Below are 26,309 nucleotides of genomic sequence, written 5' to 3' on the forward strand. Positions count from 1 at the left end.
GAGCTGAGCTCTGCATGAGAAGCTTCCAATTGTGCAGCTACTCAAGAACTTCCCAGCATCTTATGGAACCTGAAGGTTCATTACTGTGTTCACAAGAGCCCTCCACTGGTCCCTATCCCAACCCAGATAAATACAATCCTATCCCATCCTATCTCTCTAAGATCCATTTAAATATTGTCTGCCCACCCACATCTTTGTCTCCCCAGTGGTCTCTTTCCTTCTGGCTTTCCCACCAATATCCTATATTCCTTCTTCTTCTTCTTCTTCTTCTTCTTCTCCCCCCCCCCACTTGTGCTACATGTCCTGCCCATCTCATATTCCTTGACTTGATCATTCAAATTATATTCAGAGAAGAGTGCAAGTTATGAAGCTCCTCTTTATGCAGTTTTTCCCCAACATCCTGTGTCACTTCATCTCTCTTTGGTCCAAATATTCTCAACACCCTGTTCTCAAACACCCTCAGTCTATGTTCCTCCCTTCATGTCAGAGACCAGTTTTTACACCCATACAAAACCACAGGAAAAATTATAGTTCTGTATATTCTAATTTTTATGCTTTTAGGTAGCAGACGAGAAAACAAAAGGTTCTGGACTGAATGGTAGCAAGCATTACCTGAGTTCAGTCTCCTCTTAATTTCCTCCTGAATCAGGTTTTGATTTGTTATAGTCATTCCCAAATATGTGAACTGTGCCACATTTTCAAAACATCTGTTACCAATATTTATGTCGAGATTTTTCCCTGCATTTTGGTGATGAGACAGCAACATATACTTAGTTCTCTCTGTGTCTACTTATAGAACAACCTCTTTACTAGCATCAGTTATAGTTTGTATGTTTCTCTTTATGGTATCTACATTATCACCCAGTAGATTCACTCCCATTTTTTTCTCCAGTATCTGGCGAAAGCAAATGATCCGATCTGTAGTTGGTCTGTTACATCAAAACCAACACTGATGATCCCCAATAATATCATCTATGTATGGACTTAACCTGAGAGGAATATTGGATAAAATTTTGTATCACATTGATAGCAGTGATATCCCCCGATAATTACTACAGTCAGTTTTATCACCCTTGTTGTGAACTGGAAAAAATAATAGATTCCTTCCACAGATCAGGCAATTTTTCCTTATTCCAAATAGAATTAATTAGCTTATGGATCTTAGAACATAATATTTCACCTCCTGCTTGAATAAGTTCTGTTGGAATTTGTTCACTACGTGGTGATTTATACCTTTTCAATTTTGCAATAGCACTTTCAACCTCAAAAGGGTTAGGATCAGGTTCTAACGGCTCAGCTGTATGTATTTCTATCTGCCTAACATCACTGACCCTATGTACATTCAATAACTTTGAGAAGTAGTTCTTCCACCTATTCAAAATGTTGTGGGAATCTGCAAGCAGATTACCATTCTCATCCTTCACTATGTTACTTCTAAGCTGGTAACCTCTCATTAAGTCATTTATTCCTTGATTTAAAACATAAATAAATATTTTGTACTCAAGAAAGCTGTAGTCTTGCAGTTTCTGAATGTATATAGACAGTACGTGTTCACTTATTCCTATGAGAACTGAAACACTTTCTACAGTTGTCTTACCAGTAATTATTTCAGTGTTGGTGATGTCACTTTACTCTTCACTGAATATATTGCTTCTTCATTTAACATAATTTATTTCATTATGAATTAAGTATTTATATACATTTAAGAAATACCACAAGCTACATTGTAATTTGTTTAAATATCTATAATGAACAGTATTAACTTTATATACACACTTTATCGTCTTGGACAACTGCTACAAGTCATGCATACAAAACTGTACTAACTGTTGACCATAATTGCCATATGTAATCATCTAGAAACAAGCATTTATGTTTAAAAGTGAATGGTTGCTTGTACTGATGTGACCATATTAATTGATGAGATTTGGAAAACAGTTGAGAACAAGGCTGGAAGAATGGAATGGCTTTTGCAATCAGAGATGTGAACCAAAAATTACGTTAAGGGAGCTGAAAAGGCTAATACTCACTTAGAAAGAAATAAATGGGGTTACTTGTTCATTTTTATAGTATGTGTTATAGCATTTTTGTTGTCCTTGAAGTTAACATATATACTTTTTGTGTGAATACTGAATTTCAGTTGCAGGAGAGAAGCAGTTGATTTCAATGAATCAAATTCAATTTCCCATCTGTCAATATATTGTTTATATCGTTTTATTGCTATTTGGTGTCTTCTGCATTAATCAGTACATTGAACTTAGGCATTTCTTTTGATTCTCAGAATTGTTGGGTTTTTGTACTTGTCAATTGTCCAGTATTCAAATAAACACCACCTTTTGGAAACTGGACCTTTTTCCATCCTCATGTGAGGGAAGGGGAGACACCTACTTTGTTGGGTCAGTTAGAAAGAGCAAACGTCAGTCACTGGATCTGCTGAGGTTATTATTGGATGCAATGTCTGTGTCCAACTGCTGATATCTAGGTGAATGTTGCCTTAACCATAGTCAGGTAACATAATTTCCCTGACAGCTGGAATAAGGAATATTGGTGTTTTAATATATTTGAAATATTTTAAATCAACTGGATCAGTTTGTTCTTTCTGTAGAATATTTCATTCTTCTAAGAAATTATGTGGGTTAAATTATTTGAACAGACGAATTTGCCCAGTATGACCTAGGTTTTCTGTGTGTGTGTGTGTCATCTTACTGAACACACCATAAAGAAAGTGCATAACAATTGGAATCATGCTGCACATTTGTATATTGTTATAGAAGTAAAAGTGTGGACCTCCATGAGTAGTGTAGTCAGTCACTCAGATCCTTCAAAGGTGGCAATATTCTTTGTTCATAGTGCTTTCTTTAAATTTATATAACACAGCTGTGTTAATTATGTTGACTGTTCATTCTTTGCTTTCTTTACAATACAAGAAACTGAAATAATGAACTTAAAACAGTTTTTGAACATAAAACATTTTGTACTTGTTGTGTATCAAAAGAAAGATTACTATGATATATTAAAAAATATATTATGTAATTGATCAACATTTATTTAAATTGATCCATGGTTTTTGAAGTTTTATGGAAAAAAAAACGTTAAAACAGTGTGCCCGGGTTTGTTATTGTTGGTAAGATATTAAGGTAGCATAATAAGAACATTTCATTTTCATCAGTCATATTACAAAACTTTGTCATATGTTGGACATATAGACATGTAGTTTTGAGTACATCTATCTTAATAATTGGTACATCATATGATCATTGAGTTTACACATCATTTCTATTGACCGGTAAATTTTAAAATAAAAGACTGTCACATGACAGATCAGGGAGTAGGTATTATAAGAATAATTATTTTACTACTTAATGGATGAGCATATATTTAGTAAATTCCAAATTATTTAATTTTCAAGATGTGGAAATAGAAGTAGGTCTGAAGCTAATTAATTAATGACGCAGAATACATAGATTTAGCTTTCATAGTACCAAACATTTATGTTCATGAGTAATTTTGAACTGATTTTGAAATACAGAGGTGACTAAACTGGAGAGTTAGATACATATTTCATAACTTATAGTAAGAAAGAGAAAGAATTCTTGAGAGGACAATTTGATTATTTCAAATGTCAGTACATACGCAGATTTTGTGGTTCTCTATTTTTGTGATACAGCAGAATCGCCTTGGAATTTGTGTGTATCAAGTGTGGAAACAATTTTCAGTATTATAAACTCTTATCACATGAGCATTCTTGTCTAGCCTGTCTTTCTAGTTTTTATGCAGTACATTAAAAATGGCCTCAAACTGGGGAAATATGTGGGATGTATATCCACTCCTTACTGACTTGACAACACTGCATCATTATACATAGTTTTGCATATTTATGTACCCCTGGAAGTGAAGCCACACTTCATCAGAAAAGAATATCAATTGCAGATCAATCTCACCTTCGACAAAACTGTAGAACCCATCATCATTATCATCTGGGGCTGGTAGAATAGGCCAATTAGTGGTCACCGTGCCAAATGGACTCAGTCTCACCCCACCGCAAGAAGCTAAAACAAGTTAGCTCATGTGGGAGTTGCTTGGAATTGTAGATCAAGAAAGTAGCAACATGAGAGAACTGTATTAGATGTAATTCAGTAAGTGACCACATGGGATTGCAGCTTCTAGAAATTAAAAATATTGTAAGGCATCCCATCAAATTAAGACAAGATAGGAACAGATACTTAATAAAATAAGAATTAAAAAATATGAACTTCTACAGGGTATGAAAGGATAAGCTTGACATTAAATAAGTGATAGAAAGTCATATACCAAATTGGCAAATGAATCATCGAAGCGAACATGAGCCTTCTACGATTAAATTCATGCCGTCTTATTAGTGCTGCAGAAATTTGGTGTCACTAACCTCCCATGCCAAGAACATAAATTCTAAAAACTCACCAGATTCTGTGTAGATTTTTCTACTTGCCACATTTGGTTGCTTCCTCTGAAAAAGTAAAAATATTATGCATTTTGGGAATACAATGTAACACTTTAAGAGTTCTGAAACAATTATAATTCTTATTGATGATTCGAAGGCACTGTGCTGGTTCATATTTATTGTTGGTTTATGTTTTTTGTATTTGATTTACAAAACACATTTAATTTTATTTTTGTTTCCCATTATTTTTCCTGTCTCTTTAACCATATCTTTTTCATATTTCACCTCACATGATCACCTTACTTTATTCTTAATCTTCCAGTAATAGTAGTCTTCTCCTTCCTCTATTTACTGCCCCAACCCCTATTGATGTAGAATATATTATACACTGTTGTTGGTAATTAAAGTTGCCTCCTGTGCCTAAGCATATAAATGGCATGGAGTTGAAAGCTCTGAGTATTCTAGACATGAGCTGTAGAAAGAGGTGAACCTGCTTTACCCTGAAGAAAGAGACACTGCTATCTACAGGATGGGAAGCTGGGTTGTAATCTGAGCTCTTCTGGATATGGTGAGAAAGAGAACAATTGACTCCTACCAGAAATTGACTATACAAGCCCATCACTTTGCTAATTGAGCTGTTGTAGCTGATTTGGAAGCAAATATAGATAATGAAATAAAAGCAAAAAGGAAGATACTAATATATAATAAGTTGCTGCCATAATAAATTAATTAGGTCCAGTATGTAAATATGATAATGAATTAATAGTTTATTACATTAAGTTTAAGTTAATTCTGATATTAACTTTTTTGTAGAATTATGTAGATTCCTTGAGGGATGCTTATGTGACCCTTGGATTTCATGGGATCCCAGCTGTAAGACACACGTCTCCTAAAGCTACAATCTTTCCAGGATTTACTATAGTAGGGAACACAAAACTTACAGGTTTTCTGAACACATGCATAAAGGTAGAGAGCCACTCTGGCATTTTTTTTTAATGTGGATCAATTGGATTGTATATAGACTACATTATTGAGAAATTCATTTTCATTCTTTCAAAAAAAATATTAGGCATTGAGCAAATGTTTCTTTATAATTATTATTATTATTTTCAAAATGCTTGAATGTCTCAGTGTTACAAATGCTGATCAGGTATAGTCCAGATAGCAATGTGTTATGCTAAACAGGATGAGACTTTAATTAGAAGAGACACCCTCTATCCACTAAAGTTGGCACTAACTTCACCGATAAGCGGTGGTCGCTCGGTCGGTATAGTTCGCTTGCGGACTAAAACCACGGAGTTTATTTTTTTGTTTGTTTGAGTGTTAGTAATATGTTAATGTAGGGTTTTAATTACCAGAAAGTATTGTAAAGAACTACTAGAAATTATTTAAGATTAGCTATAAGTTGTTGCAATAATGATCTGAAATTCCAGAATGATCGAGTAATGAGTGAGTCTGCTTTACCGTTTCTCACGGTGTTGTCGCTTGCAGAATTCTTATACTTTTTCTTCTACCCTGAAGATGGGGGCGATACGTTCCTCCGAAACGTCGGTTAACACCACATATACACGGTGCCAAATCCCAGAAGACTGCTTTTTCAATGAGTGATGGAGTCTCATATTTTGTGAAAGTGACTACCCTACTATGTTATGAAAATCTGTGAACTTTTTGTGATAAAATACAGTAATAAGAGTTATGATGTAAATGCTCATACTTTCTGTTCTTCTAGAATTCCAAGATATCAAAAAGACCAGCAGTAATCCTGGTGGAAAGTAAAATACATAACTCCTTTTTCTGGGTTCCCTTTTTGTAATTGACCTGTGAATTATATGTTAGGTAGTAGTTATGTAATAGATACCTCTATTGTATGAGTCAACTGAAAACATCACATTCATCAGTTCCAAACTCCAGGAAACGTTTTGCAATTTAGCAGGCTTATGTACTTTTTCTTGGTAATTATAGAATTGTTGAGTTTCCATATTGGTCATAAAAAAGGTAAAGCTATCCCTGTAACAGGCCATGGAGGCCCATAAGGTTGTGAGATGTCAAGGCTCCTATATTGTCTAGACAGCTCACAAATATTAATTTATCTGTTCATTCTTTATATTCATGCAAGACTTTGATGAAACTTAAAATTGACAGTAAACTCCTCTGGGATTCAGGCAGCCAATTAATATGACAGTGATCATGCACTGAAGAGTGCATGAAAGTGATTTGTACGAGGGGCATTCAAGTTCTAAGGTCTCCGATTTTTTTTCTCAGGACTGGGAGCAGATAGACACATGCGGTTTTGTTTAAAATACGTGTGCACTCTTTGTGAATGCGTGACAGAGATGGCAGACCTCTACGGCACACAGAACTCTAGTGGTAGCGGCGAGTGTGAGGAGTGTTTTTGATACTTAAAATGGCGACGTTTTCGTTACAAGAACACCGAGTAATCATTCGTTTTCTCCACTTGCATAGTGCGACACCCATTGAAATTCATCGCCAGTTGAGTGAGACATGTGGTGATGGTGTCATGAATGTGAAAAATGTGCGTTCATGGGCGCGACAGTTCAAAGAAGGCCGAACGTCGTGTGACAACGAACCAAAACAATCTCGGCCTCGCACCAGCCGGTCTGACAACATGGTCGAGNGACATGGATGCCGTTTTTCAATCCACTATTGCATCAGCAATTTTCCAGTGGTCAAAACAGACTCCTACAGAAGCGTTCGCAGCGGCCATGGAATCATGGCGTCGACGTGAAAAATGTGTATGGCTGCAGGGAGATTACGTTGAAAAGTGACAGAAGTTTCAAATTTCTTGTATGATTATTGTGTGAGAAAAAAAATCGGAGACCTTAGAACTTGAACGCACAACGTATTTGAGGCTTTAATTTGAACACTCTTTTAGTTACACAACATAAGTTATTTATTTAAATTTTTGGCAACATCTGCTCATTATATCTTATGTTATTATCAAGCACAAGTACTCTTAGAGTTGTGTGGTGATATAGCAAAACATTGACATATTTTTAAATAGCCAAGAAAAATTTTTTTCTGAAGAAATTGTTATAATCAGTTGATGATATTCAATTAGTATTAAAAATAGTATATCACTGATTAACATTAAATATGATATATGTTTTTAGTAGTTTCAGCTCTGTTTATATAAAGGACTGTCAACTGATAAAAAAATGTAATTTTTGTCATTGATAATCAGTATTCACAAATATTTCCTCCTCTAACAAATTAATTTTACATTAATAATAAATATTTCATTTGAAGCCTGAGCCTGAAAAAATACTAGTTCAGAATGATTTCTACTTCGGAAATATGGGTAAAATTTCATGGATAATTTTGATACTCCAGAGTTATAAGTTAAATTGTAATAATTGAAATATTAAGCATGTGCTTTTAGCATTGCATTATCAAGAACAGCCCAAGGTTTGTTAAGTGCATAATATGTCATGTGTTATGCTTGATCAACTGACAAAACAAAATAGCTGGCAATTAATCAGACTGACTAATAAATATATGTTGATGACAAGACATTTCACTCTCTGGTGTGCATTGGAAATTATTTTTTTTTTGTACAAAAGTAAAAGAGAAATATCTTGTATTATATTATATTCATTTTTGTTTTATATTTTCCAAAATATTTTGAAGGTTTATTTATGTCAGAAAAACTGAAAAAAGTGTTCTTAACCTCCTTGACATTTTACAGCAGATGCACCGTTCATTCTGTGGGGTTTTATGTAGTTTTGTCATTACTCCAATGACAACCCACTTCTTCAGAACAGTTTGTTGGTCCTGAAAAGGACCGTGGTTGCTGAGATGTTTGATCGGTTAGGTAGCGCGGTGCACGCCGGTAGGGAGAGGTTAGTTGCGGTGAGTGGACTGGCCGTGCTTGATCGCGGTGCGGCAGATGGTGGAGGTTGCTTGATCACAGCGTGGTGGCTGCTGGGAAAGGCTGGTCGTTGAGCGCGGTCGTAGGAGTGATGAGGCAGTGGCTACGCCAGAAGCCCAGTGGGTCGGACAGGGACACGACAACCGGCGAGTCCAGGCGAGGTGCCCCAGTGAGTCGGGTGTGAGAGAGCCGGAGGGCCGAGGCAGTTGTGCCTGGCGCAGCCTGCCGATGCCTCCGAAGACCGAGCGCTGGCAACGAAGCCTGCTGGCTGATGTTCCTTGAGTGTGGCTTGATCGTAGACTGAAGTCAAACTGATGATGCGGCATTGGAGCTGCTCCTTTTTAGACACCGCGTGATGGTGGAGCGAAAATTTGCTGAGCGCTGATTGGCTAGCGCACATAATGATGTAGATGCGGGCTAGCAAGAAGCGCTGTATAAATGCGAACATTTGAAGCAATCTGATTGGTTAGCGTGCATGATGGTGAAAAGTGATGTGAAGAGCAAGCATTGCAGAAATGCATGATAATGTGGGATGTCCCCACAATTCTATAAAGAAAGCATTAGCTGAAATTATTCTTTTTTTACATGACTTGAGTAACGTGGGTTTTTTAACCTGTTGTAATCAAAATGAAAGCTTGCTATAACTCAGGAAATAAGACCGGAGTTTTCAACAGGTGTTCATCATATTTAACATAAATTACTTTCCATGTAAGGGAGACCATAAAATGTAAACACAAGAAGCTACTTACAAGGGACATAGAAGGGTGAATAAGGTAAACAGATACAACATAAATTTTATTCCTGCACTGGTATGACCACAATTCATGTCCATAACCTTTCTTAAAGGGAGTAGTACTTACTGTGCTTCTCTCTATGAAGCAGTTTAAGTAAACGGTGGGATCACCTGTCACAAGATCAGTGATTGTATGATGTACATTTGGATTAGCAATGATTAATTTCTTTTTAGTGTCCTGTTTGTTTCAAGATAATTGCCTCAGATTTTGTTTGTTACATGTTTCTTTTGAACAAAATATTTAATTACTGGAGTAAGATCTTCCTGCTCTGCCACAGTGCTACTTCAATGACTCCCAGCATGGGCAGGCATGAGGCCTCCACACTTTTACCTTTACTTAAGAGAGTATGCTGCTTTAGGAATATTTCAAACACTGTTCTTGGTAAAATGGACCATTAACAACAGGCTGTCATGCTGTAAAATTTAATACTATGCTGAGGTCTGTTACTTATGTCATTTATATTAAATGGGGGGGAGTATTAATATGACCTCTTTGTCTGTAGTTTTTTATCACAATAATACAATAACAATTTTCTCTTAAACAAGTGGTAGCTACAGCAATATCTTATCACTAATACAAATGACATTATATATGCCTTCAAGATCCCATAAAATTTATAACTATTTTGATGGGATTAATTTGCTGATATACTAAACAAACTCCGTGGTTTTAGTCCACAAGTGGCCAATACTGACCGAGCAACCACCGCTTGTCAGTGAAATTTGTGCCAACTTTAGTGGATAGAGGGTATTACGTTGTCAGCGCAACGAATCCCCACGGTCGTTAATTTTTAGTTTCTAGACCAGAGCTGCTATTTCCTTGAAATAGCTCCTCAGTTATCCTCATGAGGCTGAGTGGACCCTGTTCCAGACCCACTACTTCTCAGAAAATCTGCTAGTGCCAGGAATTGTACCTGGACCTCTGGATCTGTAGCCAGGAACTCTGACCACTAGACCACAGAGGCAGTCTTTTTCCTGATATGCTGCCTGTATAAAATCAAACGCAAGTTACAATTGAAGTATATCTTGTCCATTCTCTGTGTAGACTGTGTGTCACAGGCTGCTTAGGCAGTATACAAGATATAATTGGATGGTAACTTGCATCTCATTTTATTATAACTGCTTAAAATGGGAGCAAAATCTGGCAGATAAGTGATTCATCTGGAAGCATTTATAATAATCAGGAATACAATATAATGATGATAAAGACAAGTTTCAGATCTGATAACTACAGTACTGTGATACTGAACTACATTGAGCATACATGTTTATCAAAAATTATTGCATTAATGTATGATGGTTTCAGATTACTTATGACTGAAGATTTCAGAAAACCAGGAATATGTTTTTTTCTTCTCTGTGTGTGTGTGTGAAAGAGAGAATGCTTGCATAATTTCTCATATGTAAATAGTACTGGTATATGCAATAGAGAACAGAATGGTATTGCCTTCTAACAGTGGGACAAGGTTTAATGTCCTTATAAAATTTACAATCAGAGCGTTATAGAGCCCATGTTAAAGCCTGAAACATGTTATATTCAATATGAAAAAGATTGTTACATCAGGTCATACTTGTTCTGTTTGACCTTATGAATATGATTGCCATCTGTACTAATTTTGCTCAGTTTAAAAAATTATGTAATTCTTTAGTATGTTTTTTGCATTTGTTGTAGTTATTTCTTCTTATTTTCTTTTTTATATATAAAAACCTTTGTGCCATACAGTGGTTAACTTATAAGTTTGTATTTATATGAGTGCCCCTTTCTCAAATGTGAATGAATAATTTGTGGCAAGTAACCCTGAAGCTTTGAACATAATCTGCTTTTAACCTGTAATATAAACTGGGGCTCTGCTATAACATAGTGTGTGACATAACATATCAGTAGAGTCATCTTGGGCCCCAGATTTTGATACGACTTTATAACATTACAAGCAGTCACAAAAATGCAATCTTATGACATGGAAAGTGTTATAGCAGGACTGTTGTGTAACTGATAGGGTAAATACATAAGGCTTGTATCAGTACAAAAATACTCTAAAGCTGAGACTGAAATTCTCAAAAGGTCGTAGTGGCTGGTAGTTTCCTTTCGAAATTAAATGTGAGAGCTTATAACAGTACAGACTTCTGGGATGTGGCTCCATGTACTTTGATATATAGGGTCAATGCATATATGTTTAATAAATGGCATATCATCCTGGAAAACTTTCAGCCTAATGCTCACTACTGCGAGAACCTTAAATCTTACAAATGTTGCAACGCTTGTCTTTCTTTTAGGATGTACGAATTATGAATCTTTTACATTTACATTACATTGCATTCCAAAGTTAGTCAGATTACTGTAGGATGTGGAACAAAAACAACTTGTCCTTATTATGTCATTAAATATTTACTTACTTACTTACTCATGGAGCTGAACCTTTCTGGATGAGCCACCAATTCTGCAGCTACTCAAGAATTTCCCAGCATTTTATGGAACCCGAAGGTTCATTACTGTCTTCACAAGAGTCCTCCACTGGTCCCTATCCTGAGTCCGATCAATCCAATCCATATCATCCTATCCTATCTCTCTTAAGATCCATTCTAATATTATCCACCCACCTACGCCTAGGTCTTCCCAGCAGTCTCTTTCCTTCTGGCTTTCCCACCAATATCCTATATGCATTCCTGGTCTTGCCCATTCGTGCTATATGCCCTGCCCACCTCATCCTCCTTGACTTGATTATTCTAGTTATACTTGGAGAAGAGTACAATTTATGAAGCTGCTCATTATGCAGTTTCTCCAACCTCCTGTCACTTCATCTCTCTTCGGTCCAAATATTCTCCTCAGCACCCTGTTCTCAAACACCCTCAGTCTATGTTCCTCCCTTAATGTCAGAGACCAAGTTTCACACCCATACAGAACCACAGGCAAAATTATAGTTTTGTATATTCTAATTTTGGACAGCAGACAAGAAGACAAAAGGTTCTGGACTGAATGGTAGTAAGCATTACCCGAGTTCAATCTCTTAATTTCCTCCTGAATCAGGTTTCGATCTGTTATCATTATTCCCAAATATCTGAACTGTGCCACACTTTCAAAACATCTGTTTCCTATCTTTATGTCATGATTTTGCCCTGCATTTTGGTGATGAGACAGTAATATATACTTAGTTCTCTCTGTGTTTACTTCTAGGCCAACCTCTTTACTTGCGTCAATTAAAGTTTGTGTGTTTTTCTTTATGGTATCTATGTTATCACCCAGTTGATTCACATCATCAGCGTAGACCAATAGCTGATGTGTCCCATTTAATTTCAGTTCCACCTGGTTTCCCTGGACCTTCCTAATTACATATTCTAAGGCATAGTTGAAAAGGAGTGGTGATAAAGCATCTCCTTGTTTTAGACCATTCTGGATAGGAAATTTATCAGACAAATGTTTACCTACATGGACTTTACTATACGTTTCATTTAAACACATCTTAATCAACCTAACTACTTTCATAGGCTTTCTTGAAGTCCATGACCCATTAATTATTTACTAAATATGTAAAAAAAGAAAAACAGTAAAGCTATCCCTGTAACAGGCTGTGAAGGCCCATAGGGTTGTGAGATGTCGAGGCTCTGACATTTCCTGGACATTTGGCTCACAGATGGCAGTAAGGTTCTCAGCCTTACATGCCAGCTACCCTTTACCCCCCAGGAAGATTCGTGGTACTCATTTCTGTTAAAGGCTTAGTGGACCACAGCCATAGTTTAGCTGGAAGGATTAAGTAGATTGAAAAATTCAGTGACCTCATTGTAGCATAGTGCCTCGACCAACTACGCTACCACCTACCTCCATCTAATTATGTTCCACCTAAAACTTCTGTATCTTAGATTTGTGTGTATATTTTGTTATGTATAAATTTTTTATTTATGAGCCATTGTAAAGAAGTCTGACTTGAGCTGATGTAAAGTACAGGTTCTGTTGGACTGATATGAACCAAAATTACAAATACCTAATAACTTTCAGTACGACCCCCACCCTTCCGAATACCAAATTTCATTGAAATTTTGAAGCTTCAGAGATAAAATACAGACACATCAGTATCTTCCCATTGTGTGTTCATTTTCTAATAATGCATAATAAAAGTCACTTTTCCAAAGCAGTTACTTTGTATGATCTAGCAGTGTAATATTTCATGTTGATCCTGTTTTGGGACATTGGCACTGTGTTGAAGAGGACTGCGGGTTGCAGACAGTTTGGAAATACATGCTTCCTCCATCCCTGGGGGCAAAGTGAGCAGGATCGGAATGTAATTGGACCTTTGAGATGGGGAGAGGAGCTAGGGCACAGTCAGGGCTACCAGAACTGGTCATTGTCACCATTATCTACGAGGGTTGTACTGAAAGTCATGAGCAACAATTTTTTGTAAAGTATCATGCTTTATTATTGACAAACCAAATACACCACTCAATCTACAGAACTTTCTTTGTTTTTCCACATAATCACCACTTCTCTGTACATATTTCTCCCAGTGTTTTGGGAGTTTGAAAATTCCCCTTCTGTAAAATTCTGTCCGAGCCATCCAAAGACACTGACGCACTGCTTTCTGAATTGCCTCCCATGTCTCAAAACATTGTCCACGCAGCTGATCCTTCACAAATCCGAAAAGATGGTAGTCGGAGGGTGCCAGATCAGGGCTATAGGAGGGGTGTGGAAGAACTTCTCACCCCATCTTTGCAATTGCTTCCAATGTGAGGCGAGCATTGTCATGCAGGATGATGTTTCGTCTTGGACGTTTATCGCACAATGCACGACAGAGCTTGTGCATCTGGACATAACAAGCAGCACTGATGGTTTGCCCAGGTTCCAGGAATTTGGCCAGAATAAAACCCTCTGCATCCCAGAAGACTGTGCCCATCACATTCACAGCTGATGGCACTGTCTTTGTCTTCTTTTTTGATGGAGATGCAAATGGTGCCATTCCATACTCTGCCATTTTGTTTCAGGCTCAAAATGGTGAAACCAGCTTTTGTCATCTGTCACAATACAGAGCAAAAAATCATCGCCTTCGTGTCGATATCTCTGCAGCAGTTCTGAGGTGATGGCTTTTCGCTGACCTTTGTGGTCTTCAGTCAATAACTGCAGGACCCAAAGAGCACAAAGTTTCCTATAGCCCAAGCTTTCAATCATCTCCAGTACTGCACTGTGCCCTATTCCAAGTTTTTGGGCTATTGTGTCCACAGTCACATGCCTGTCATCTTGAATGATCTCATCCACTCTTTCCTTGTTGCGTTCAGTTGAGGCTGTTCGAGGACGACCGCTCTGAGGCTCATCTTCGATGCTGGTATTCCCATCTTTAAAATATTTCACCCATCTTCGAACACTGCTCGCACCCATGCATGCACTTCCATAAGCACGCTGGTCTCTGGTGAATTTCTGCTGTTCCCAGGTTGCATGCAAAAAAAATTGCTCATGACTTTCGGTATGACCTACGTACTTCAAGGTAGGCTTTTATTAAACTATCTCAGACAGCCCTCCTATTATCTTTTTGGTCATCCAACATTACTTTGCCTGTCCAGTTGTTAATTCCTAACTTTCTGGGTCAGTCTTGAGGAGTTCAGTCTTGAGATATGATTATGCCATTTATTTTTGTAGCCCTGAGGTCTTTCTTCTAAAGCATATATTTCTAATGCACTGGATACTGTCATACTGTGTACATGGTCTGTTTTCTTACAGTTCTCCCGGCACCAGTTCTCTTTATCCATCTGTACTCAATAGAACACAGGAATTTTAAGACAACGCCCCCATATGCAGCCCCACTCCCACTGCAACATCCCACAGGTCTTCCAGTAGGACACATACAAGAGCCTTTAAATGGGTTGCTTTCTTACAGTTCCACGTGCACTGGTCAAATTGGCTGAGCCAGGGCCTTAGCGCTTCCCTCCCATAGGTTTGAGTGATCACTTGCCAATGTAACTCTACTCTGTTCTCATCCTTCTCAGTTCAGTCCAGAAGATCGGCAACACTTCCACATGGTGCCAACCCTCCAATCCAGGATCAACATCAATACTGACTCACTGCCAAAGCCTAAAAATATTGCTGTATTTTTCAGCTAGAGTAATGGCAACTTGGGGAGAAAATAGTAGACTTGGCATATAGCAGAAAATAATCTTGAACCTCAAGTACTGATATATTTTGACTGCAGCTGCTATAGATGCCATAATCTTGCATACTACCGAGTCCATCATTAAGTTTACTCAGATTTCCCACCGCTTCAGTGTAACTTGGTTTCTTTTCCATAATAATCATCAGTTATTACCAGGACTGGAAATAATATGCCTGAATTCTAGTCACCCAACTGAAAATTCGTTTGACATTGCACAAAGCCTTTGAAAAATGATGACAATGGTCATCATCATAATCATTTTACCCCAGTTATCTATAAATCTTTGACCAGGAGCAAAATGAAAGTTCCTTTTTATACTTCATTGGGACACCTATGAAGTTAACTCTGCTTGAAAGTAAACAATAAAAATAAAGTATCAAAACTTGTCGCATTCATTTTTAAGTGGGCTGTTATCTGATCTCTTATATCTTTAGACACATTTTGACTGAGTTACCTTTGTCTGGTCATAATGCACATCATAAGAAAGAACAGTTGGAAAGATGGTGCAAGCATCTGTTTTTAAAATGTGAAAAATCCTGAAACAAAGGTCATCAATACAAATTTAACTGATTATTGTGGATGTCTACATACAAATCACAAAACAAATTCTCCACAGATGAGCAAGCAACCGTATTATTTCAGCCGTGGTCATTATGAAAGCTTTTCATTATATTTTATATTTTAGCATCCTGTTGCATTGAGGTGTCATCCTTTATTATCAAACTATCCGTCAATAATGCAACAATATAAAAGGCATTAAAATATGTTTCACACTAAAAATGTATTTCAACACTTTTTGATGTTGTTAAAATCATTACATGTCAATAGGACATTAAAAGCACATATAGTGCTAAATATTAACATGCATGGAAGCACAGTGAACAAGTATACAGAGCAGTGGTCTCTCCAAAAGAAGGGAAATTACCTGATGATGGCCCATGTCGCCGAAACATGTCGAAAATTAGAACAAATATATGACATTTTAGAAAACTGGATAATCACTTTTAATATGTAGAAATGTGCTTTTAATGCCATATTGACATGTAATGATTTTAACATCAAAAAGTGTTGAAATACATTTTTAGTGTCAAACATATTCCTAATGTCTATTAAATCATTGCATTATTGGATACATATACATACTTTGATAATAAAAAAATGCCTTTCAGTTCCTTAAAATCTAAAGGCTTAAAACATTTTTCCACTCCGTTGTATGGTTGTGAAATTAAAAAATTATAAGTATCTGAGAACAAAGTGCAAAGGGAACTATGTGGACATGAAGAGGGATAAAGCAGACAGGCAATTTAGGGTAATGAAATCTAGGTTGTGATGGGCTGGACATGTAGCTAAGGTAGGAGGGGAAGTAAATTCTTAATTTTGGTTAAGAAACTTCTGGAAAACGGCCAACATTAAGGTTGGTCTTAGGGAAATGGAAATACCTAGTACTGTTATTAACAGTATAGAATTTTTGTGTTTTATTACCAGAATCTCAGTTTATATCATGTGAAACACATATTCTGGAGAGATGTTCAATATCCCAAACATTTGGTTCAGTATAGTATCTCAGCTGAAGAATCAGCCTTTCTAAGTAGATTTTGTAGTTTTTAAGTCCCCACAAGCACAATCTTGGTATCACTTTCTATGAGGTCACTGGTGCTATAATGCAAATCCATCAATACTGAGCTTTCATGATCATTTTCCTACCATCTCATTCAGTCTATAGTTCATACAGAATTAGTAAACAGTCTCCACAAGACTGTAAAAACAGACTGAAACCATCACTCATTCAAAAGCAAAGAACTGTATTTTTGTAGCAATATGCCACAGCATTACTTTTTTTTTACAAACACAACTAGAAAACTAGAAGTTTAATTTTCATGAAACATTTATAGAAACTCGTTCTTATTATGAAGAAGCTTTAATTAGTCCTTGTTTACAGGCATATTATATCAACTGAATCCTTAAACTGACTAGAATTAACAATTAACATTTTCATACACAGAAGTCCTTGAGGGACTTTTTTTTTCTTTTTCTAGAAATGAATTCCAAATCACACTCTTGCATTCTTGATGGAGAATGCAAATCAGTATACCACCACTGTAAACTCTTGCTCTATCAGAGCGGTGTCTTTAGTCTGCAATCAGATTATTATTCCCAGTCATGCCCTTACCACTGGAAACAAAGCATTATGAATACAATGGGGATCAATTGTGTAAGAACTTCATTGGACAGGCTAGTTAATTTTATGCACCTTATCCCAAACTTCGTTACTGTAGCAGAACAGTATATCAGATTGCTTAAGTTTCTCATGGAATCTGAGGAGACACATTATAAAGTTTCTATCCCTCACAGAACAATAAATAGACATAAGACTGTTGATGTAACTACTTACAGAAAGACTTTATTTCAGATATAAAATGTTTATAAGTTAGAGAAACTGGTTAATGGGCCTGGTAAATTAAATTATATTAAAAATACAAATGAGTAAATATAGTACATTTTCCCTACAATGAAACTGTAAAATATATGAATCTCATTGTGACCTTACAACTGATATGAAACATGTACCATTGTTTTGTAATTATGTTGATTATATAAGGTTATATTCCACATGATGTTTCATTTTCACAACCAAAGCACAGTGAAGTATAACTCTATATGAGATATTCAATGGCCTCTCTACTTTTAAGTATTTTTCGAAGAAACATGAGTATAATAGCTACCAGGCACTTAACTGATTTCTGTAAAATATATAGCTACCTGAAGATTTTAAAGGGTTCTGACAGTGTATAATACTCAGAATTACTGGGTTTTTGGACATTACCCAACATCCGGTATTTTAGAAACTGGATCTGTTTCTGTCCTCAGGTGAGAGGGGGAAGATACCTACTCTCTGTTGGGTCCCTTAGAAACGGCACATTGCATCTATAGTATTCCCTGTGAATGTGACAGAAGCTACATTGGTGATACAGGCAGGCCTCTAGCCATGCAGCTCCATGAACACAGGCACAATCTCAAAGGTTTTCTAGAAAAATCAAAATTAGCCCAATATGCCTATGAAGAGGCTCATAGCGTAAGCTGGGATGAAGCTATGATTTTTGAAATTGAAAGTAACAGCCAGTATAAGAAATACAGGGAATGTGCCCATATGTATTCCAATCAGCCAACCCAGTCTGGACATTTTTCCCATCTGCAATGAGATTTCCAACTCACAAACAAGATCTATGTGACATGACAAATTCTCAATGGGTTTCCATAAGTGTTAGTCTTGAGTGTACAGGTTTTACTCCACAGATGGTGCCAGTGGCAGGCACTACATGTTCTCCCCCACCTCACCTGAGGATGAAAACAGATCCAGTTTCCAAAACATTGTGTTTTCTAGTCTCTAGAATACCAGACCATGGACTAGGTCCAAAAACCTAGTAATTCTGAATATAGCTACCTCATACTTTTACAAGTTTACGGAACTGTTAATTTCATCTGCAGTTTAAAGTTTTGTAATATTCATTTTTTGTGAACTCACTGGGCCAAGGTAATCCTATTATGTTTGGCACATTTATAAGCATTAGTCTGCAGTTCACAGAAACAAAGCACAACTGAACACTCATCACATAATCTCTCACACCTTCTCATAACAGCAAGTAAAGACCTTTGTTCCATTCAATTGGCTTATCTGACCATTGGACACAGCAATCCATTTTCCTTGTGCAATTAAGACCTACAAATACATATGAGTCAGCACAGTAGGCAAGTCTGCTTGCCTGCAGAGAACCATTAGAAATGTTCGCAGTTTAGGTCTCTCACTTATGCAAGTTATATCAGAACAGAGCAAATATGAGTCCCCATCAATAATCTACTTCCACTTCTGACCATAACTGCTAAAGGTGAGAGTTTCCAACTTGTAAAACTTGAAACCATGGCTTTCTTTCTAAGATAGGTACATCCTACTGCTCATTTCATGTGTCCTCTTTTTTTTATGATTATATCTGCCGACTATGTAAGCACTTTTTCTATCAATAACCACCAACTGCCACATTTTAAATGTCAGCAGTGTGTAAACTTTCTGCTATAAATCAGTCTTATTAGCAAGGCCCAGAAAATGTTCAAGAACCCATTTGCCAAAGCAAGTAAAAGTTTCATTCTGGCTCATAAAACATTACATTAACAGTCACCAACTGCCAGGCTTTCAAGTTCTGCTGATGAAGATTACTTATGTGCCCTTTTCAGAACAATTGAGATTTCCACACCTGACAGGACTGTAATCAGATCAGTTAGTGGCCTCTAAAAATTTGAGTTCACATCTAAATTTTTGGTCGGTTTTTGCTTTTGTATTATTACTTGTATATTCATTGATGTCAATTACTGCAGGGTTGGTGGTTTGTGGAAAATGTTTAAGGCTGGCATTCAGAAACTGAAGTCATTCAATCATGTGAACACATGCCTTATATTCCAGTTATCTAATTTTTTACTAAACCTCAATTTGAGCAAAAATATCTACTGTCAAAATAATGTTAAACATCAGTGATACCTAGAAGTTGGCTAACCAATAAACCTTGAAATCCTGTGGCCATGCTGATATAAATATGCTAATCCTCAATCTTCCCATATACTCTACACTCTGGCATGTTTTGCAGGAATTATGGCCTTCTAGTCAAGCATGAAGCTGACCACTCACCTTCAACTAGTGCAGAGTTCAAGAAAACGTGGATCTATACATCTGCTCCCCCATACGTCTTCATGCCAGTTTCTTTAATTTGCTTAGTGGAGGGTGGAGTCCAACTGGGTCCACTCAGCATGGCGGCCACTGATTGGCCTACTGTAGCCTGCCCTGGGTGATTATGATGGAGAATTTGGTGGAATGAATATTGGCAGGCGAAACTGAAGTACTCAGAGAAAACGCCCCAGCGCCACTTTGTCCACCACATATCACACTTGACCAGACCTGGGATCGAACCCGGGCTGCTGCGGTGGGAACTGCTTTTAAGCACAGGGATAACTTTACCTTTTTATTCATTTGTACAACCAGATGAACATACCAGAGCATTGTGGGTGATAAATTTTGACAGAGCTTCATATTAAGGGCTCATACTGAACTAAGAAGCTTCCTTTAAATGAAAACAGTTCATTTGGAATATCAATAAAGACTAAATACATTTTCACATGTATTCAGATTCAACAGAACACATCTACTATGAGAACATACTGTAGCTCTTGATACAAATGACACTTAAGTGCGTTTGAATCAGAAACAAGTAACAATTCAGCTTAGCATTCACTTTCCCATCATAGAGTCTGACATAATCTTCTTGACAAGCAGCCTCTAGTTTTCTCTGTCTTCATCAAACTATTCCTGGGAAACTCATTTTTGGATGAAATATCTGTTGTCTACAATCAGCAGCTCATCTGCCTCCTTAGTCTTGCACACATATTATTTCTGACATTTTGGCAGCTGCAAATATGGATAAACTAATAGGGAACAGGGGTTTTGGCTGGGTAATGCCCTAGGTAATGTATTAAGATGGTTACAATTTGATTTCTGCACTCTTACTATTTATCAAGATTCCTGATACAGAAATTATTTATATGGTTTCTGTAGTAAAGGTCACTTTTGGGTTTAGACTATGAGGATAAAATAGTGTCTCGGAGAACATGTCTTTTTTTTTTTGCATGCATGATGATTGGGTTATGAAGTGTGACATTAAAGTGGATATATACCAAACATACCACAGTCACCGAATGGTAAACCTGTTCAAAAATGAGGCAAGACCCACTTAACAATGTCAAGACCTGGCAGCAGTCTGCATCAATTTAATGAACAATTCTTATAAACATACTATAGTGTATGTAAATGTATAATCTACAGGAAATAAGGGAAAATAAATGCAACACAAACATAAATCAGTGATTCTAAACAGATAACATGCTTCTTAGAAAACAGTCACATTCACATGTAGGCTTAAATGCAGATTTTCTGTATATAACCTATTCATAAGATCCACTTCTGTTTTTTGTCCAAAAAAATATTTTACAAGTAGACCTAACATATCATACATGTTATCCAAGATAACTGTGACTGACTTCAACCATCATGAATAGTTCAACACGCACAGTTACTTTGTTTTACTCTACTTGTTCAATAGAACATAACTCATTACAAGTACATGGCCCCAACTGTGCATGTAACAGATGCAGGATTGTTATTGTCATGAATTGTTGAGGGCAATAGTACATACTGTACTGCATATAATTTTAACTGATTTCATGCATCTGAGTGCATTTCAAATCTTTGTGCTGGCCTTGTTGGTCATTAATACTAAGCTGCATTAAAACATTTATCCTTCTGGATAAATAAAAATATCACGAGTTTCAGTACAGTTTTATTTAGCACTTCAATGAATAAATGGAAGCTGTTCTGTATCTGCAAGGCTGCAGGCAAGAACATAGAGAAAGCCAAAGTACAAATTCAGTTTTGCTGTTTGCTTTGGTACTTCCTGAATTGTATCCAAGCATCGAAACTGCTTTTCAATGCGGAAGGCCGCAGGCAAAGTGATAAGGGGAAGGAAAAACCAAAGGGTGTGACGAACACCAAGGCCAACAAAAAAGATATATGGTGTAAAGAGGAGGAATGCATACAGGATATGTGATGCTGTGTGGCCAATGAGGATAGCCAGTGTAACAATGCCTACCTGACAATCACTCTCCATGTCTCGTGTGTTGTTACTATGCAAAATGGCCTCTGTGTTCAGTGCTAGAGGAATGGCATAGTAAATAGTTGCCCATTCAATATGTCCTGTCTGAGACATGAAAGCAAAAAGAACCGATATTGGTCCAAATATAATCAATACCAATACATCACCTAGTGCAATATACTTCAGTCCAATCCCACCTGTGTACAGAAAAGAGCTGGACAACCCACCAAAATACACCATGACTAGGTGCTCAAACTTGGCTGGTGATATAAGTAATAAAAATATGAAACCTACACAGCCAGCAGCATACAACATGCCACCAAGTGTTACAACTTCATCTTTGGAAAGAATGTGGTCCACAAGTGTACGATCATCACTTTTTCTACCATCTATTCCTTTTACATAGTCATAGTAAGTATTCACTATGTTTCCAGCACCATGCACACATACAGCAGTGAATAAAGTACACAGAAATATAAGCCAGCTGAAGTCACTTATATTATTATTACATTTGTAAGCAATGGCAGAGCCTAATAATGTTGGCATGAGTGATGCACTGAGGGACCATGGTCGCAAAGCCAAGACATAGGAAGACAGTTTCGTCGCCTTTGGCTTGTCATTCCCTGTAGTATTGTCCCTCCGCACATCATTTACTTTGTTTTCCATTGCACTCCAAGCAGGCACCTTTAACAAATGAATGAGAGTACTTCAAGTATAAGTTCCTGTACATAACTATAATGTGCAAGACCCTTTCCAGGAAAATGAGTCGCTTAGTATTTTGTGTAAATTATGCAATATTAAAATATATGTTTAAAACAGTCCAACTAATTCTAATTTATGTAATATTAAAATAAGTGCCTACAATGTACTCTCATATACAACAGCATATTAATCACTGCATTACCTATGTCAAATCCCCAAATTTGCGGTGATTTTTTTAAGTACCAGAACTCCTTCACTGCGGATTACAACACCTTCGCACGACTGGTACGATCCTGCTACAAAAATGCTACAGTAAATATACCCGTTGCTGAAGTTAGGCTTACGCATGTATTTCTTACGCTTCTTACTTACTACAAAGGTAGTAACAAATGGTATTCTTAGCCTGAATTTTGGTTTAGCCGACACGATGTTGACTTGTTTCGCTTATTTCAGACTTGTGAAACAAATATGAGTGAAGTACAAAATCATTATTCCAGCAACTTACAACTACTCAAATTGTATTGGCATTCTTTTCTACTTTCAAAGCATAAATCTCAGCATTTAATATTATACCTTCGCATACTCCGTTAAATAAATACTAAACCCGCAAACACTACAACTCGTATATAGGCCATATATATGTGATATATAGGTGTGTCACCTACCGTCGCCTATGTCAGGGATTTCTAACTAACGTCTCCTTAACTACAGCACAGGCACAGAACAGAATGGTGTTACAGGTATCACTGCTAAGCCACACGAAGTGGGCCATGTTTTCAGATGTGGCAACGTGTATACGAAACAGCATAAACGGCAACGCTGGAAATTTCCTAGAGAGAATCCGCCATTTTGCGTTATTGAGTTGTGTGGGAAAGAGCGAAGTTTCTAGGTATTAGGTGTTGACGCAAAGGAGGTAACACGTTTCACGGTGTTGATTTCTACTGTAATTTGCAGTATTATTCTGAACATAGTGAAAATTAGTATTCAGAAGAATAATGTCTATGTTTGGCGCATTGCTGGGTGATTTTGAGGATGATCCTTTTTTTGGGTGAGTTGTCTGAAAATTGCATAACTAGGAGAAATGTTCGAATGACTTTGCTTTGAATTTGAACATTAAGTTAAATTGTGATTTACGTACGAGTGTGTTTTATTGTAATGTGATGTTTATTCCTGTTTTTTAATGTGACGCTTATACCTATGATGATTTTTGGACGATAATTTTTTAATTTGTCGGTTGTAGAAATTACCAGAAAGACAAGGGAACATTCTCTAAGCTCTAACTCAAATGCGGAGCAGGCTAACCCAATGGCGTATGTGTACAAGATATATCATTTGGTATTTTTGGACGTTCACTTTATAATTTGTCGGTTGTAGAAATTACCGGAAAAGCAAGGAAACATTCTCTAAGGTTTAACTCAAATGCGGAGCAGACTTACTCAAAGGCGTATGTGTACAAAATATATCGTTTGATTAGAAAATTTACTTGGCATATTTATTTCCTACAAAATATCAGTGTGATGCAGCTGAAACGTGGAAACACTCACGGAGGTTTAAATCATTTGCAGATCAGACATACTTGATCATGAGCCCCAGGTTGGGCTCGACACCAAGATTCACTGACTGACCATCAGTCGCATTGTCACTTTGACTTTGATGAATTAAAACTGTCGAGGCAGTGTCGAATACTTCCACCATGACCCTGTGAATCATAGGAGGGGACGTAAAGGAAATCTCAAATCTGAGACAGTAAAATATGATCGCGAGTCCCAAGGGACTCGGACCCAATAAAGACCGTGCTGGCAAGTGCCAGTAGCATATACAAAAGACAGGCCCATTCTTTTGTCAGAGAGGGTGCCCCACAAAAACAAGACCGTAACTGTCAAAACGGTAATAAATATCTGGTCATGAGCCCCAGATGACGTTTGACACCAAGACTTACTGACTGACCGTCAGTCGCAGTGTGACTTTGACTTTGATGATGCGTTAGTTGCAAGACAGTCACCAGCCGGTAAGAACATGAGCATGGAAGCAGTGAACATTCTAGGAATGAGTCAGACTGAGAAGACTTTATGTGTGCTGTAGTTGGGGTGTGTAAGTTAGTGAGACATAGTTATTTGTAGTTACACACTGTGTCAAATCCTTTACCAATCCAAACCCCACTGTAAGTTATTTGTAGTTACACACTGTCAAATCCTTTACGAATCCAAACCCCACTGTAAGTTATTTGTAGTTACACACTGTGTCAAATCCTTTACCAATCCAAACCCCACTGTAGTCATACACATGACAATATGTTACTGAATCTATGCTGACCATCGTTACACAGATGTACAAAGATGGTGCAAAACTAAATAAAATCAGTCTGCTCGAAGTTTGTGCTTCATACTATTTGCACCTAAATTAATTTCCAGACAGTTTTGTAGAAAAGTGTCATTAGTCATTGTATTATGAGAATATCAGAAAATTTGTTATTTCTTGGGCAACCTAATACCAATAGTAACAGTCGTGATGCACATAGGCTGTATGAGCTTATTTGAAAAGTATGGACTTTAAACAGTAAATATTAATTTTGTGAGTATTCATTCTACAAAAATAGTGCAGCTGAACAGTTTGTGGATTTTGACTGAGGTTTCTAAGTAAGTACTGAGTCCAGGTCTGACTGTATCAATGACATTTTCTGAATCATCATCATCAGTAATCTGTCAAGACGACAGGTCCACAGTCTCTTCCAAAACAATTCCTCCACTTAATGCGATCTAGAGCTTTCTCCTTCAAATGACAGTATCCTCTTCTGTCCCCAAGATCATCCAGCATCTTCTTACGTCTTCTTCCTCGTCTTCTTGTCACTTTATCCGCCCATCTATCTTTCCTTTGATAACTTCTTTTAGAAGGCAGTTTCTGGGTAAAACATGACTAATCCAATTAGCCTTCCATTTTCTTATTTCATGTAGGATATTCCTCTGCTCACTGACTCTAGTTAACACATCTTCATTTCTCACATAATTGGTCCAACTGATCTTCTCCATCCTTCTCCAACACCACATTTCAAAACTTTCCATATGTTTCTGATCTACTGCCCTAAGTGTCCATGTTTCAGCCCCATACAGAGCTATGCTCCAAATGTAGCATTTCACTAGTTTCTTCCTCAAATTTAAGTCCAATTTGCTGGTAAAAAGATTCTTCTTCTTGCTAAATGCAGCTTTTGCCATGGCAATCCTGGATTTAATTTCACTAGTACACCTTCCATCATCTGTTAACAAGCTACCCAAATATTTAAAACATTTCACATTCTCCACTTGTTTTTGGTCTATCTTTATTGTGACTGGGGTTGGTTGTCTCGAAATTTTCATTACTTTTGTTTTCTCCACATTCATTTCCATGCCATAGCACCTTCCAATTTCAATTAGTCTATCAATCATGCCCTGTAGCACAGTTTCTTCCTTAGCCATTAACACAAGGTCATCTGCATATTTCACAGTTTGAATAATTTGCCCTCCTACTTTGAAGTCACCGAGCCCATCCAGAGCTTCCTTGGTAAGGCATTCGCTGTACAAGTTGAACAGAATTGGTGATAAACAGCATCCTTGTCGAACTCCTCTTCCAATCTGCACACTTCCTGTCTCCCCCCTGTCCAGTCGTACTCTAACTTTCTGATCCATGTACAATTTGCTAATCAATCTTCTTT

At 37.1% G+C, this 26,309-nt stretch overlaps 2 protein-coding genes across 9 annotated transcripts in view; one reads left to right on the forward strand and one right to left on the reverse strand.

The window, feature by feature from the left end:
• Positions 1–20,887: 20,887 nt before the first annotated feature.
• Positions 20,888–23,336, reverse strand: LOC111869041 (ubiA prenyltransferase domain-containing protein 1 homolog). Of its 6 annotated transcripts, none has more exons than XM_023860234.1 (3): positions 23,290–23,332; positions 22,827–22,917; positions 20,888–22,606 (listed from the first exon to the last, which is right to left on the reverse strand). In XM_023860234.1, exon 3 carries the CDS (start codon positions 22,586–22,588, stop codon positions 21,623–21,625), a length of 966 nt encoding a protein of 321 aa, XP_023716002.1. In that variant the 5' UTR covers positions 22,589–22,606; positions 22,827–22,917; positions 23,290–23,332; the 3' UTR covers positions 20,888–21,622. The 6 variants fall into 6 exon arrangements, with proteins under 6 accessions (XP_023716002.1, XP_023716001.1, XP_023716000.1 ...); XM_023860233.1 differs by having other exon boundaries at positions 22,827–22,920; positions 23,290–23,308; XM_023860232.2 differs by lacking the exon at positions 23,290–23,332 and adding an exon at positions 23,198–23,287.
• Positions 23,337–23,467: 131 nt separating this feature from the next.
• Positions 23,468–26,309, forward strand: part of LOC111869018 (myeloid leukemia factor) — a 31,616-nt gene continuing 28,774 nt past the window's right edge. For all 3 annotated transcript variants that reach the window (XM_023860195.2, XM_023860196.2, XM_023860197.2), the window contains exon 1: positions 23,468–23,672. In XM_023860195.2, the coding sequence (XP_023715963.1) occupies positions 23,620–23,672 (53 nt within the window). In that variant the 5' untranslated portion in view covers positions 23,468–23,619. The remainder of the gene's footprint in view (positions 23,673–26,309) is intronic.

This window comes from Cryptotermes secundus, unplaced genomic scaffold (assembly GCF_002891405.2).
Source record: "Cryptotermes secundus unplaced genomic scaffold, Csec_1.0 scaffold70, whole genome shotgun sequence".
Lineage (NCBI taxonomy): Eukaryota > Metazoa > Arthropoda > Insecta > Blattodea > Kalotermitidae > Cryptotermes > Cryptotermes secundus.